This window comes from Kwoniella dejecticola, chromosome 5 (genome assembly GCF_000512565.2).
Source record: "Kwoniella dejecticola CBS 10117 chromosome 5, complete sequence".
NCBI classification, from domain to species: Eukaryota; Fungi; Basidiomycota; class Tremellomycetes; order Tremellales; family Cryptococcaceae; genus Kwoniella; species Kwoniella dejecticola.
The window spans coordinates 627,059-642,461 of NC_089305.1; the positions used below are offsets into that span (position 1 = coordinate 627,059).

At 48.5% G+C, this 15,403-nt stretch overlaps 6 protein-coding genes across 6 annotated transcripts; 3 read left to right on the forward strand and 3 right to left on the reverse strand.

Moving 5' to 3' along the window:
• Positions 1-208: 208 nt before the first annotated feature.
• Positions 209-1,918, forward strand: I303_104335 (uncharacterized protein; the record flags this gene model as incomplete). The annotated part of the gene is made up of 3 exons (XM_018407986.1): positions 209-528; positions 817-1,126; positions 1,298-1,918. 3 exons carry the CDS (start codon positions 209-211, stop codon positions 1,916-1,918), a joined length of 1,251 nt encoding a protein of 416 aa, XP_018263197.1.
• A 296-nt stretch (positions 1,919-2,214) lies between these two features.
• I303_104336 (uncharacterized protein) lies at positions 2,215-3,226 on the reverse strand (the record flags this gene model as incomplete). Its single annotated transcript, XM_018407985.2, has 4 exons — positions 2,215-2,299; positions 2,599-2,673; positions 2,889-2,926; positions 3,095-3,226. The coding sequence occupies 4 exons, from the start codon at positions 3,224-3,226 to the stop codon at positions 2,215-2,217; spliced, it is 330 nt and encodes a 109-aa protein (XP_018263196.2).
• A 428-nt stretch (positions 3,227-3,654) lies between these two features.
• Positions 3,655-4,393, forward strand: I303_104337 (uncharacterized protein; the record flags this gene model as incomplete). Its single annotated transcript, XM_018407984.2, has 2 exons — positions 3,655-3,894; positions 4,121-4,393. 2 exons carry the CDS (start codon positions 3,655-3,657, stop codon positions 4,391-4,393), a joined length of 513 nt encoding a protein of 170 aa, XP_018263195.2.
• Positions 4,394-5,088: 695 nt separating this feature from the next.
• On the reverse strand, positions 5,089-7,972 carry I303_104338 (uncharacterized protein; the record flags this gene model as incomplete). Its single annotated transcript, XM_018407983.1, has 8 exons — positions 5,089-5,126; positions 5,219-5,400; positions 5,507-5,572; positions 5,677-5,993; positions 6,090-6,419; positions 6,505-6,744; positions 6,810-7,572; positions 7,653-7,972. 8 exons carry the CDS (start codon positions 7,970-7,972, stop codon positions 5,089-5,091), a joined length of 2,256 nt encoding a protein of 751 aa, XP_018263194.1.
• A 312-nt stretch (positions 7,973-8,284) lies between these two features.
• On the forward strand, positions 8,285-9,732 carry I303_104339 (uncharacterized protein; the record flags this gene model as incomplete). Its single annotated transcript, XM_018407982.1, has 4 exons — positions 8,285-8,811; positions 8,919-9,015; positions 9,104-9,468; positions 9,621-9,732. The coding sequence occupies 4 exons, from the start codon at positions 8,285-8,287 to the stop codon at positions 9,730-9,732; spliced, it is 1,101 nt and encodes a 366-aa protein (XP_018263193.1).
• Positions 9,733-10,005: 273 nt separating this feature from the next.
• Positions 10,006-14,830, reverse strand: I303_104340 (uncharacterized protein; the record flags this gene model as incomplete). Its single annotated transcript, XM_065968945.1, has 15 exons — positions 10,006-10,329; positions 10,500-10,634; positions 10,713-10,779; positions 10,909-11,156; positions 11,237-11,439; positions 11,546-11,774; positions 11,832-11,976; positions 12,048-12,238; positions 12,304-12,497; positions 12,613-13,482; positions 13,569-13,908; positions 13,984-14,201; positions 14,250-14,352; positions 14,429-14,688; positions 14,749-14,830. The coding sequence occupies 15 exons, from the start codon at positions 14,828-14,830 to the stop codon at positions 10,006-10,008; spliced, it is 3,609 nt and encodes a 1,202-aa protein (XP_065825017.1).
• Between the last annotated feature and the right edge of the window lie 573 nt (positions 14,831-15,403).

The following is a 15,403-nucleotide window of genomic DNA, read 5'->3' on the forward strand; positions in this document are numbered from 1 at the left end:
GTAACAGCAAGAAATGACAGTCTTCCGTCGGAAGTAGGGGTTTCGCGTCGGTCAAGGAAGGAAGAAAGACCTTCGCGACAAAGGTGCAGATCAATAAATTCAACTCATTTGATTGTCATTTTCGTTCCCCATTTCCAATATCCAGAATCTTCAATTCGAGAAGGTATTGCGATACGCACCAACAAGCTGCGGCGAACCTGCTTGTGCGATGTCGTATCCACGTCCACCCAAACGCGCGTACCCGAAGCCGTACCGATCTCACCCAAATTCAGATTCCTCCAGAAGCGGTCCGAGTCGTCCCTCACACGCATCATCAAGCTCAACCACAACGCAGGTACCGCCTATAGCTTATGTACAGGCATACGAAGCTCAGCTGGTCTATGATCGAGATGAGCTCGCGCGAGAAGTCGTTAAGAGGGATAGCAGGCGAGGAATGGGGTTGATCAGATATGCCGGGGAAATCGAGGTCGAGGTCGAGGACGATGACTCCCCGGAAGGTGGGGCTGAGAGGGAGATCTGGGCTGATAGGTAAGTGCCATACCATGATGGTCGTTCTGTATCTGATGTCGAACCGAGATAAGTCGACATGAATGAGGGTGTGATGTGAGCGGGTCAAGTTGGTGTCAGGGTGCATCTGTCTGGCTGAGACATTAATGTAGGATGTTTGGGTAGTAGTCGTCAGACCTAAGGACAGTCAAGCCGTATGATAGCATGGAAAAAATGAGCAGGTATACGGGCGATGATTGACATATACATGTACACTTCCTCCTATCTCATCAATCCTCTTTGAGCAAACGCTGACAGCTCCTTAAATAGACACGACATCCTTCATCTTTTACCGACAGTCACGCTCCCCACGGTCATCTCAAATCCAGGGCAGACTAGTCGATCGGACTCGCCTGGCTCACCGGCAAGCTCATCGAGCTCATGGGACTCCCTCCCATCTGATATGGAGGAGACGTTCCACCTCTCCGATCCCGAGGAGATTGCAGCGTATGAGCAAGAGAAAAAGAAAAGATGGATCGAGGCGTTGCGTCAAGATCGGCTGCGCGAGCGAGAGAAAGAGGACGAGGAGGAGGATAACAATCGTCAGGGCACTCAGGCTGGATATGATAAGGAAGAAAAGGTCGGTCAGATTTCGATTCCTTTTAGCTTCCATGTCTCATGAAGTCATTTTTTCTTTTGGAACGTGTCGTCAACATGACCATCATAATTACCATCTGATTTGGGATGTTCTACGTCTGAGCTGGAATAGTCATCAAGCTGACCAGCTTTCCTCTAATATTTTTTGATATAGCCGCCCGAAGCTATACTAGCTCTAATGAGGCATACAGCCAAAGCCATCTTCGCCTCGCCCAATCCGTCTGTACTGGAGATGCGCATCCTGACGAATCATTCGAACGACGAAAGGTTCTCGTTCCTCAAAGGCCGGTATAAAGATGTGTGGGATAAGATCAAGAGTGATCTGAAGAAAGAGAAGGAAGGCGAGAGGAGGGAGAAAGAAAGGTCGAAAGGTCTTGATCTTGGTCTCGGTGGATTGGGTGGATACGACAGTGATAGTGACAGCGATAGTGGAGAAGGGTCAGGTCGAAGCGATGGAGAGGAAGAGGTACCAAAGTCACCACACTCATCGCCACCACCACCGCCGCCGCCGCCTGAAGATGGAGAGGATGAAGGAAATGTACCGCCGCCCCCTCCTCCGCCCGAACATGACACTCAAGAAGATATCGGTGTCTTTTCTTCACCGCCTCCCCTTTCTACGGTTACAGAAGATGCAGAGCCGTCGGGTATAGTCTCGATCAACGCTGCTCGTGTTGATCAGAGTTCAGAGCAGGAGGAGGAGAAGCAGCGGATACGGAGACTGAGGATGGAAGAGTGGAAGAGAAAACGAGCGGCCGATAAGGGAACAACGATATAGCTCGTTTCCGAAACGCTACCAGAAGGACAGTATCACGCAAAAGCTCGATTGGTGCTGACGGATCCTCTGCAAGCCATGATATACGACTTATACGACTCGAAATGGATATGCATCTTCTCATGCGTGCCACGGTGTGTGCCTCACCAGTGCGTCGAGCTGCTGCTTGGTGAGTTGCTAGACTCCAATGACGGACCTCGATAAGACGAAAGAATATGCATTCCCTCAGATTCTATCAGCCGAACCCAAAGCCTATCCTACAATATACATAGACGAAGTGAAAGCGGACGTGAACGAAATCAAGCTGATTTAGGCTTGTACTCCCACGCTTCACCTTTAGCGTCTAATCTTGCTCTGGCTTCCTTCAATGCCCATGTTTGAATACTGGTGTGGGGTGGTGTGGGATGGTGTGGGGCGGGGTGTCCAAAAAGCGGATTTTGGCAGAACGAGAAGTGCGAAGAGGGATTTAAGTTGTTTTCGATAGTCGAGCATTAATTAGGATTACGATGTCGGCATGTGTCCAGAGATATACAAGAACGAGTTGGGATGGATTTCGTTGTATGGGAATTGAGGAATTAAGGGAAAATCAATGTCAAGATTAGCAAAGACTGGACTGGCTACCCTACTGGACTCGAAATCCCGAGGGAATACGTGAGATGGATGAGGTGATGGACACGACATACCTTGTATCGGGCTTGTAAGCTATTATAACGGCTGCTAAAGCCATACCCCCGAACATGCCGACGTAGTAGATGTTCCTACGATCGAGTGAGGCATCATCAGCACATCAGAATCATAATCGTCTCATTCGAAGGCACGACATCGTGAGTGTAGGGTGAGGTCACCCCATTAAGGATTCGCGATTGATCTTTTCCCTATTCCCGATTCGCGATTCTTCCACCTCGACTCAGAGGAGTGCACCTCGCTGATGTACCTTACTGATCGCGACAAGGGGAAAGGACTGGCTACTCACTCCCATGACTCCTTAACTCTCTTACCGTCCTTAGGTGGCTACATGAAACGAGATTGATTGATCAGATTAGCGTCTCTTTTAAGTAATCTACAGTAATTCATTTGACTTCGCGCCATCTCTCAGCCTCGATGGCACGAGCATCATTTGACTGGGGTCTCCCCTTGCACTCGGTGGTGGTGAACATCATGAATGAAGACCACACTCACTCGTTCTCCGAACAAATATCCGGAAGGAGGATTATAGCTTGGTCCATGAGAAGCGTATCGTCTTGAGACTGCTGAGCGCGACGAGGAGGCGGTAATCGGCCTCGAGAGGGATGTTAAGCCTGCTCGGATCATTGTGTCTTGCTATACGAGGGTATGTTATAAGTGTAGGTGTATGGACGGATGTTCAAGATATCGCTATAGCTCGATCGGATTCACTCGACTGACCAGATTCAATTGGTGAAAGGGTCAAAGTCAAGCCAAGTTAGAGAAACGTTCTTCCGAGATTAGGCTTGCGACACCTCCAGTCTCGACCCCCTTTCATCATGGAGGTCGAGCCTATTTCCCGGCTTCGTCTTGACGGTGATCGCCGATGTTTTGTTTACTGTTTCGATCATCCTGTGAATTGGCCCATTTGAGCACACGAACACATGCATCCATTGAAATGAGCGTTTTCCCATTCAGACTGTTAAGCTTAGTGCCAAGGACTAGATGCCGGATCACCGAGCTCATCCGGCAGGCCTCAAAGAGCTAGTTCTGTGCACAAAAGGATTCAAGTCACTATGCCATCTCTCGCAACTGCAGGTTCAGTGACAACCATGTCCACCTCAGCTTCAGGAGGCGGTGGTGGAACATCGACTCTGATGGCGTCTCAGACTACTACCTCGGGCAGCACTACCAAGACCCAATCTTCCACTTCGACGGCCTATGTTTATAGTTATGGCACAAGTAAGATCGTCAGAACGGCCGTAGCTGCTGGTGTGATTGTTCTGGCTTTGACCGCTTTGGTGTTGTTCATCAAGGTGAGCACGACTCCCTTTATCAAGCCCCCCACACCTACATCATTTCGAACTATAGGCATGTATCATACCTACCTCTACCTCACTAGCCCTCGCACAATGTGCGACTGGCAATTCCCATATCGGCACAAGTTTCGCGCAGCATATCATTGTAATCCTCATTTGCCAAACCATACACGACTGCGCAAGCAATTCTCACTAACCTCCGATCCTTTTGACCGTAACACAGATCTCATCCTGGATCCGATACCACCAGCGACTCCGCCGACACACCCAGCTCACCCGGTCCCTCCAATCCGAACAACGAGCAAACGCGTATGAGATCGCCGCATGGTCTGACGAACCTAATGTCGCACCAACCCATATACACGGTAATGAAAAAGCTGGGCGGAAGAAGAAGGAGAAGAAGACGAGGAAAGAACGTAAAGAGGAGATTAGGCAGATTAGAAGAGGCGGAGGGAATGCTTTTATGGTTAAGGAATGGGAAGGCGTAGCGAGTTGATTGGATACAACCAATCGCACGTCGCACATCACACATCGCAAGAAGTAAATACACTCCCGTCGATACAAGGGTCAATTCGACATTTCGACAACTCGAGCATTCGATAATTCGACAACTCGATAACTCGATGATTCGATGATTCGAACCCCACACGATCCGCTGAGCCGAGTGACCTGCCACTCTGCTAGGTCGCCTTCAATGCATTCGAGCAGAATCGAGGCGAGGGTCGGACCACGGTCTTCTCAGAGGGTTTGAGAATGTCATTAGACATGGGATAGATCACTTCGATACTGCTCAGCAGACAAGATCACCGAGTGATATGACAGAAAGAGAACTCAAATGCCAAGGCTGAAGATCTCGACGGCCAGTGGTCAGCACATTCAAGAAGATTTGAAAGCATCATCAAGGTGGCCTCTCCACGTCCCGGTCTCAGGTCGATAGATTGGTCGTGAAACATCAAGTAAATCCAGATCATCCCATGTCCAAAGGGTACGATGCAAAGTCTGTGTCACTAATGCTGTCAAGCTGTGCTGTGCTTCTTGCCAGCCGTGGTACTTGTAATCATTGTTTCACGTATGCATTAGTACTTGCGATGCATCTTCAGATAATACATGAATTCCATTGCAACAATCAGTCTTACGCATTTCTTCTCCAATGATACCCTTTCACACAGCGGTTCATAATCATGACTCCGTCTACTTCCTGTAGAACGTTCGGCCGAAGTTGAAATACACTATATCGAGCAACCAGAAACAGATCAGCATCGATCGACCTGTCAAAATGAGAGAAGACTAGTAAATATGGTTTTTAACAAGTAAGACTCACATTGCAGAACACCTCTGTCAAAAGTACTTCTAAATCCCTTCCTATGCGAATATTCCCACGGTTTTCGTACGATCCTGAATGCGATATCCTCGTACGGCGGTCCAGCGGTGAAGACAATCATAGTTGTCTCTGGATCATCAGGGATCGATTTCATGTAATACGTAGGTGCTTTGGATTTATCACTGTGTCGCGTCACGTCAAAAATACAATTAGCGTTCCGTCAATTTCTAGACTTGTGCAGTTGCGGATACAGATATAGAGGGTGATCAAAGGAGTCAAGAAACTCACATTAGATCAGGATAGAAAATGTTGAATTTGTAACCTTGTACAACTTTCGGAGGGGGATTATCGGAACTGCAAAGTCGATTACATCAACCTCTGCCCGCGTTGAATATATCACTGGCGACAAACTGGGAGGAGAGAACTTGAAAAGAAAGAAAAGAAAGGTGAAAACCCACTCATAATGCGTCTGATTGTATTTACTCCACTCGTATCCGGTATGTACCCTATTGAAGAACCTGGGTTTTCTAGGTCGATATCGATCTGACCAGTCATACGTCGAAGGAACTTCAAGACCATTATCAAGATCACCAAACTCTTCATCGTCCTCATCCGAGCCGTAATCACGCATTTCCTTTTCCGCTTCAGCTCGGTAGATCCTCTCTGCTTCCAAATCCGCTGCGGACGGCCGAGAGACCGACTCGACGGTCGTGGCGCTTGGTCGGGCGTATTTCGGTATGAAAGTCGATGAGGTTATAGCGTGTCGTGCGGCGAACTAAGCGATCACAATGTCAATTACAGCTCAGCCACTTCGTCCACTTGTCGTTGAATCAAGGCAATCAAGGCAAACCAAGATGATCTGGGGACATACCAAAGCTCGCAGCTCATCTTCCTCATCAACAATAGGCAGCCTCCTCTCGTCCAATACCATAGTACGTGGATCAGCGGGTAATGGGGACATCTCCCTATCGTACGCTTCTACATAATCGTCCTCGTCCTCGTCTGCCTGTTCTCCGTCTCGTTCAATGATGATTTCTTCGTCTCCGACAGCATGCATGTCTCCTCCGAACTGGTTGTCGGCCTTGTTGACTATGACTCCGCCCAATTCAGCTTGTACCTTGGCTGCGTCTTCTCGCTGTCTTCGTTTGAACTGCTCCAATCGGTTTTTGAGTACGACTTCGTGGATCGAGTTGAGCTTGGCCTGTGTTCAACCTGCATCAGCATCCAATGTCTTTGGCACAAATATCAACAACACATGAGAATTGAAGAAAGAATAGTCTACTCACAATAGCCTTCTCGACGTGGATCTTCCTCAAGACCAAGTCCCAAAACTCCCCATCGACAGGCTGACCACTTCGCAACATGGCATTTGTCCTGTTCTCCAATTCCACCAGTCGCTGAAGACTCAGCCCCGACACGATGTTACTTGCCGATTCGTCCACTTCTTTGTCAAACAATCTTCCTCCTTCCGCGTGATCCGGATCCCGAAGATTCTCCAGATTGTACGTGCAAACCACTTGCATTGCCTGAATCAGCCATGTCAGCATCGTGCTTCATGTTTGTACAGCCCGGAAAGCTATCGCTGACTCACCTCCCAGAACTCAATGTTGATTGGTGATTTCTCCAAACTCAAATACATCTTGATATCGTGTTCCAGCTCGACACAATCCTCCAGATTCAAATTATCAAAGATCTTCCAGGGCTCATCAATCTCAAATTCGAATCCAGCATCTGCCCATCCCCATCCTTCTTCCTCTTCTTCCCGCTCCACCTCCCCTTTTCTCGGATTCGTATTCGGATTCGTCAACGCTCCAATCGCGCTCGACATCCCTCCTACCGAAGCCGACGATTTCGGATCCGCGAATCGCAGATTGATAGCTAAGAAGTCAATCGCCTTTGCCCTTTGTTCTCTCAGGCGAATTCCCGCTCTTCTTCGAGATTGCTCCAATTGGAAATCATCTTCTTTCGCTATCCATTCAGCCATCTGTGCGTCCTCTGCAAGTCGCTTCATTCGGTTCTCCTCTTCTTCCCTTAATTGCATCTCCACTTCTCGTTCTGCTCGCTTCTTGTTCAACCGTTCTAATTCCTCTTTGGCCTCTTGTCGACGAATAGCATCTTTACGCTGAATCTCTTCGTTCGTCATACCCGCTTTTTTCTCCTTATCGATCTTCTTACCCCACTTGAATTGTTCGCCTAGATTGGCATCGTGGAAGGGGTTATCGGTGGCGCTGTACATGCTCAGCTCAGCTAAGGCTCTGGATTGCTCGAGCTCCGCTTCTCGTCGAGCGGCAGCTTTGAGAGCCGCTTTTGCTTCTTTTCGCTTTGACTTGGCCGAGGGAGATGGGCTTCGGGACCTGTGTTTGGTATCAGCGCGACCGGACTACCCGTGGAGAGATGTTGAAAGTGAGAACAGACAGAAGGTAGATAGACTAACTCTTTTCGTTTCTTATCCTTCTTATGACTTCTGTCCCTGCTACGACTCCTGTCCCGCTTTCTGTCCTTGTCTTTTCTGTCACGGTCATCATCGTCGTATCTGTCTCTTCTTCTGTCCCTGTCCCTATCCCTATCTCGGTCTCTGTCGCGATCCCGATCATCCCTCTTTGACCTGTCTCTATCTCTGTCTCGGTCTCTTTCCCTATCATCTCTTCGGGACGAAGATGCCTTCCTGTCGTCGTCCCTGTCTCTATCACGACGATCCCTATCCCTATCCCGCTCTCTCTCTCGTCGATAGTCGGGGGAAGGTGACCGAGGCATGGTGAGTCTTCTCTCGTGTACAAACTGTGTGATGTAACGATTGTCGAGTCAGAAGTGAACAAGGCAAGAGAAGAACGTTGTCGTAGAATAGGTTGAGCGGCGGAGTTTTTGATCGGTAAAATCTCGGATAAATCTGAGTCTAGATTCGAATTGTTGGATGGAGGTCGTCCATCTCGCTGTACTCTACGCCTCAACTAGATCTTAACATTGCGTCTTGGTTGTATTCGTATCAAATCCATATCTAGCAGCACAATAATCGTCGCCATCATGCCACATCTCATGTCCGCTAGAACCTGCTTGCGGTGCAGCAGGATGCGAACACCCCCAACTTCATCAGTACCAAGACCTTTGCCAACAAAGCCGACATTCCGATCATTCGCCTCATCCTCATCTTCGGGTTCCTCATCAAGTTCTGCAACGTTCTCAAATCCTTCAAAGGCACATCCTCTGCGATTAAGCAAGAGATGGCCCCGGCTTGCTTTGACTTTGCTGGGAGTTACGATCCCTACCTCATATTACTTTTTCCCCTCCGCTCGAGAGCTCGCTCCTCACATGTATTCTGATCAACCCGTGTCTTCCACTAAATCAATATCGACCCAACACAAGCTCGTCTCTATACCTATCCCCTCCAGCTCGACGTCCAAAGAATACTTCACGAAGCCATATAGGACCGTTGGGAGTCTAGCCGATGTAGAAGGAGGAGAAATCGTCATTCAGCATATGATGATTAAGTCTCCCGATATCCAGATTGAGCGGCCCTATACGCCCATCAATGATCCGCTGGCCGATGGAGAAGTCAGGCTGGTAGTTAAGCGTGTCCAAGGTGGAGAAGTTGGAAGGTGAGTGGATGTTGCATCTCTCGCACGAAAGCGTGCAACGTGAAATCTCAATAGATATATGGGGAACAGTCGTAAGAAGCTGATGCAGATCGGTTGCTGCCATGCAGGATTGTGCACAGTCTGAAAGAAGGCGATAAAGTAGGTATCAGAGGACCTATACCGACGTATTCGATCTATCCTCAGAATTACGATAAGATAATCATGGTACGTATACTCAATTGTCTCGAGTCCCATTCTCGTTTCTTCATATCTAGTCTGGTCGTAGTAAAATATTGACTAGGGCGGATGGTAGATATCGACAGGTACAGCAATCTCGCCATTCTTACAACTCTTATCCAAACTTCCATCACCAGCTCCAATCCCATCGCAATCTCAATCTCAAGGTCAAGGTCACACTCAAGCTGCGATACCAAGTACCGCGCCGAAATTACACTTGATACACTCGAAACCGATGCAAGGCCGAGAAGATTGGGCAAACTCTTTGACGGATTCATCATTCTTACCTTCCCTTCAAGATAAATTCGGGGATCGCCTTCAGGTAACAAGGATTGATCCTGGTCCCGTACCTAAAGCAGCATTGGTTGAAGCTCTGAATCCGGGAAGTCAAGCTGGAGCTGAAAAGGATCGAATATTGGTGTTGGTCTGTCTTCCTCCGATGTAAGTGTTCAAAACGGTACATGCCATCACATCAGATCACAACCTCTGTAGTTCTTAGGCGATCTATTGGGAATATGAGTTGGGGCCGAGCTTGCACATGAGAGGCATTCAACGCAACGCAACGCAACGCTGATCTGCGTGTGCTGTGATAGGCTCATGCGACCGCTCTGCGGGAATATGACCCCCAATCTCGATCAAGGGCCAATCACCGGGATATTAGGCGAGATGGGATTGACGAACGAACAAGTATGGAAATTAGAATAGAGTTAGCAAGTCGTCGTTGTCGTTGCTTTGATCAATCGATCATCCTGGTCTGTCTCATTTTATTGTGTTGTTTCGCACTGCATTGAGCGATCGCAGCCTCCAATAGAAAGCCGTCAAGCATAAAATATCGTTGCATCATCTATCATCGAAATAATTCATATGGTTGGGGTATAAGCAATGCAAGGTATATAATTTCGTAATGGATTTCCGATCAGATCATACTCCTCAGACAAGTATCTCTTATTGCCGTGCTCGCACTTGACAGTTCACATCTCACACTAAACCTTCTTCTCCTTCTCCCTCCTCGGCAGTACCACGCTCAATCTTGAATCCGACTTCGAGGGGTTCATCAATTTTGAACCCACTCCTGTCCTTCTCGCCTTTTTCCTCGTTCTGCTCTTCACCTAAACTCTGCTCCGCTATAGCTTTCTCTTCAAATGTATCCCATTCCGTCTCTGGTATACTACCTTCATCAGGTGGTGTCAACCCATCTCCCACTCCATCACCATCGCCATTGCCATCGCCATCATCAGTAGATGGTCGTGTTTCTATGATTGGTGGTATCTGTCGGATCTTCTCCAGATATTGCTCCGATACCTATTCACAACAGAGCGAAAAAAACAACGTCAGAATCAGAATCAGAATCGAAATGAAACCAAAATGGGAACATCGTATACTCCAATGTGATCGATGCAGCCGGATCGACCTTTCAACCGGTCCCTTGACAAATCCGCAACTGAAAGAAGAGGAAGCACTGCCAGACTCACCTCCAGATTCTGTCCCGCCGAAATAGCTTTCAATACACCCCAAGTAGACTGTTCATGTAATCCTCTTCGTATACTCCTTTTCAAGAAACTCGAGACTTCATCAAGCGGCCACTCATTGGGCATTTGTCCAAGTACCTATAATTGAGGCGACAACAGACCGTCGAATGAGCCATTACATCTCTGAATTTCCAGGCACGATTCGATTTAGCTCACCTCGAGAACATCAAGATGAACGGATTGAGCATTCAACAACGCAGCAGCCTGTTTCGAAGTTCCTTTACTGTTTTTCCCCATTTCCCACGCCGAGCGGATTTTATCAGCACTCAAGTCCTCTCCCATCGCTCTTCACACTCGAGGCTGACTCAGGAGGCGGGCAAGCAGACACCCAGACACGCATCACTCGACTCACCTATCGCTCATATATACACCCAAGAGCTCTTTGACCAACCCCCTCATTTCCACATCTTTAACTTCCTTCTTCCGTCGGCCCACATCTCCAAGGGTAGCCCACGCATCGAGGCCCTTGACTTGCTTCGCGACTGCCCTAGCGATTTTCGGGGGGATAATCTCGCCTTGGGTTGTGCAGTATGTCTGGGCTGATATTGAGTCGCCAAGTGTCAAAGCGAGGAGCGAAAGGGATTGCCGATGTTTCCCAAGCTAAGTCATTTTCAGCAAAAATCAGTACTCCAGAAAGTGATGTTTCAAAGATGTCGTAAAAGAGAAAGAAAACAACGCACTCGACCATATACCACAGCAAGCTCAAATTTCAGCTCCTTCACTTCTTCTAATCTCGTTGCAGCATTGTCTAGATCGTAGAACGGACTTCCCTGGAGGAAAAGCATCATCTTCAGTCGATTTCGCTTGATCGGCGTATCTGGCGCAACATCCGCTAAGAATAGTATGAATGGTCTAGGGGAAGGCTCGAGTCGGTACTCGGCGTCTATCACGCATTTCGTCATGGTCAATTTCAACATAGACCAAATAACGCACGATTGATCCCCCCACGACGCAGGGTGAAGGAAATGGAGGAGACTGTCATGACTCACCGAGCTCCTCGAGGTGATATTTTACCCCTTCATCTTCACACAGCTCCTCAGCTTCATCCAGTAATATACCAAGCAGTTGCTCATGCAGCGCTCGGACAGGCGATCGTTTATTCACTACAGCATGTTCGAGGTATTTGTCCGCCGTCTCCCTGTCAATCTGCCGCAGCTGGTCTACTAGGGCCAAGTCGTCTAGTTTTACACCTGTTTTAGGATTTTGAGCCATAAGAATCTTCAATAAAGTCAGCTGAACGTTCCTCCAGAATGCGAAATCACTTAGCCGGCTTACAGATAAACCTCTGGAAGGTTTCTTCTTCACTAGCCATAATGCGTAATCCAAAAAGAGCTCAGGTTCTTTGACGGATTCCAATTGCTGCGCAAGCTCTTCCACTGGATCTTCGCAAATCGGATCGGACTCCTCAGAGTCGGCTATTCTACTCGGACCATTCCATCAGCGGTTGATTTTGTGAGTGGGTTCACAGAGGCGATAAGGGGGGACGCTTACTCTTTCAGCAGCTCCAGGACTCTGTCCACTCGGCCTTGCGTCCTCATGACGGTAGCCAGCACATAGGGTCGTTGAGCTAAGAAGGGTTCCAATTCAGACAAGACACAGTCATTTGGCGCAGCCAGAAGAGCCAGTAACTCGTTGGTAGTCCCTTTCTCAGCGAGAAGTTTCGCCAACGTCGTGTCGATCACCTAAGATCCAGCTTTGAGTGTCACGTCGCACTGATGATAAGGTGCTCAGCACGTCGAGCACATACCGAATCGATCTTCCGACTATCCAAACCTCTAGCACCGCCGCCTTTCCGCCTTGATATCCTGGTCTTTCTCAAGAATTCAGTCAACATATCTTTCGCCTCTTCTACCATTGCCTGACGAAGCACGCTCGTCTCAGGCGCAGTGGCTGTGTTTGGCTGGACATGAGGCGAATAGTTCCGCTTGAGCGAGGTGGATACTGTGCAGCCAATTCATGTCACGAATTCAGCTCGTGCTTTGGAACTCGGACCTTCAGAATGTCCAGCTTCTAGTAGCGAGATTCGAAAGTATTAAATAGCAAACAGCAGACTTACTGATGTCTTCTACGGTACCCATCCTTTCAAGCACTTCCTTGACCCCCTCAAAGACCTCAATCGTCTCCTCACTGCCTATCAATTTCCCCCTCAGATCCTCAAAACATCTAACCAACAATCTTGGATCGATTTTCGCCCTCACGAAATAGTCCAAGGCTTTCTCAAATTGTGTCTCTTCAAATAAGTGACTGGCGAGGTACAGATGAAGGTATTTCATCGAGGTATGATGAGTCGATTTATCCACGTCAATCTCTCCTCTCCTACCTCTACGACGCTCCTCATCGACGAGATTGATCGCTTCTTCTAAATGACGTTCCGAGCATAATTTTTCAACCTTCATCATTGTGCTGGTGGGTAATAAGCCGGTAATGGAATTTGGCGATAAGATCAGCGTCTCAGATACCGCCATTGAGAACGGCCCAGTGTTGGCCGCGATTCCGGGGTGTAAGGAGGAATTCCGTTGAGGGGTGATAGGCTGATGGCGGTGCGGCTTGGGTGATGAGGGGGGTGTCAAGCCTGATCCGGAAGGTGGATCTTCATTCATGGGTGACACCACGTCAGGCGTCAAAGCTTCCTCTGGATTTTGGACGAGATTCGAAGTGTCTGGTAATTCTTCTTGAGGCAATTTGGCATCTTCTATATGTCTGGACGGGGCTAATTTCCCACCTAATAATTTCAAGCTGGACGTCGAGACCCGTTCGTCTCGATACAAGTCTCTTACAGATATCCCATACGGCGAATACGTTAAGCCGAAAGCTTTCAGCCCCGGGTCGAGCGTTATGATTTGCGACGGTTTCTCTAGGTCCGCCAAAGAATGGATGTGGATCGTCTGTTCTTTGAGCAGGGCAATGATGTATTCCGATTCAATTGCTGAGAGGTCAAAAGCGTGTTCGCAACTCAGCTCACTTCCATACATCGGCAATTTGGGCGTGGTCGTGAAGCTAAGCCAAACGTACCAATAGCCAATGGATGACTGGGCCACTCCATCGTACCTCTGACTGGATCTCCTTGACCATTGAGGAACACACCCATCGTCGAGGACCCCGTATAGCTAGTCACCAGAAACTCGTTTTCTCCCGGGATCACCACGATATTTGGGTTAGGCTCAAATTCAGCTACGGCCGAGTCGATCTGTGAGACAGGTAAGACTTCAGTGAGGGATGCGTCGGAAAGATCTATGATGCTGTATAATGTCTGAGGTGAATCTTCGGGAGAAGGAGACGGCGAGGTGATAGCTGCGCAGAGATATGAAGAGAACAGTGCATGATGCGTTGGCGACGATGGTAGCGGGATTTCCTGATTAATCGAAAAGTCAGCACAATCAAGCATATCAATAAGTATAACATCGATCTAGTCGTTGAAATACCTCACCTTGACATTGTTCATCCTATTTCCGAGCTTATACACTCCTAAGCCTTTCCGCCGGACCACGACGATGGTCATCTGCGCATTGGGGTCTTCAGATCCTGGTCCACCCCACTCTAACTCCTCATCATCCAGAATTACCGATACTACGCCCCTCAGCGGTGGAACGTGGGACGAAGGCAAAGCCTCGAGATTCGGTAAAGCCAACGCGTGCAGCGTACCATCTGAGTGAGAGCGGTCAGTGTTGACCATGGGGGCGTTAACGAGCTTACCTGATATGATGAGAAGTTTGGATATCTTGGGCAAGATATACATTTTGCTGACTGGTCGTCTTGGGAACAGCGTATGTCGATGTTTCATTGACCATCCATTAAACTGTTAACAGAGTCAAAACCGTTTCTTGCCCAGTCGTTATAGACTCTTTGTGAAGATTGATAGGCAGGTGACTAACCCCATTACCAGCCGAAGCGGCTTCGCAGATCCACCATTCTACTGTCCCATCCGAATTACCGACATACAGATTTTCTCCATACCCATCTACGCAACGTATCTCCTTCGACAAGGAAGACGATGACGGGGAAGATGTCAAGCCCGCTGCTGCAGCTCGTCTGGTTGCGGCTGAGGCTATCGATGTCGCTGAGGAGAACAGCGATGGGGAGGCATTCGAGGTTGAAGGCGAAGCAGTGGACGGCTGAGGCGGAGTCGACGGGCCTATCAATCCATAGTCAGTCTCAGTTCACAGGATGGTTCCGACGGCCCACTTAAGCTCACCTGAGAAGTCTAGCAGATCCTTCGAGCCGTAAAGGTCCGACAAGACCGGTTGGATATGGAAATGAGGAATTTCGCTGATCATCGTGAATGAGGGGTATACATGGGCGGAGTCGTCCCCGAGACGGTTACTGGTTGTATTTGACAGGAAACAATGGTCGATGCCAGTAACGTTCCGGCTAAGCTGCAATCATCATTATAGTCATAAGTCACGGTCATTGTTGTTGATGCCATCGTCATCAGTCTCGGTGTTCATCTCAGCACGAACCACCTCCACCTCTTGTCCGTCTATTTGTATGAAGTGATGTGGCAATAATCAGTTGTCGGTTCTCGCCCGATGATCCGCGTGTTATCACTGTCAGGTGGGTTAGTGTATGGCACGACTAATCTCCCTCCGCTCTCGGCACTCATCTTGGACTTTGCTTCCCAAAAGGGTAAATCTAGGAAAGCGATTCAGGGTCTAACCGAAAAAGTCTAGTTCATCACAGTCCACCTATGCACGCTTTCGTATTTCATCCGTACAACCATACAACCACACAATTGCAGCTGCGTCCACATACATAGCACTGCCTGCATGAGCACCTCCCAATCGCTTACACATGTCATCCTTCGTTATATTCAGCATTACAATCTAGAACATAGCAGGGGCTAAACGAAA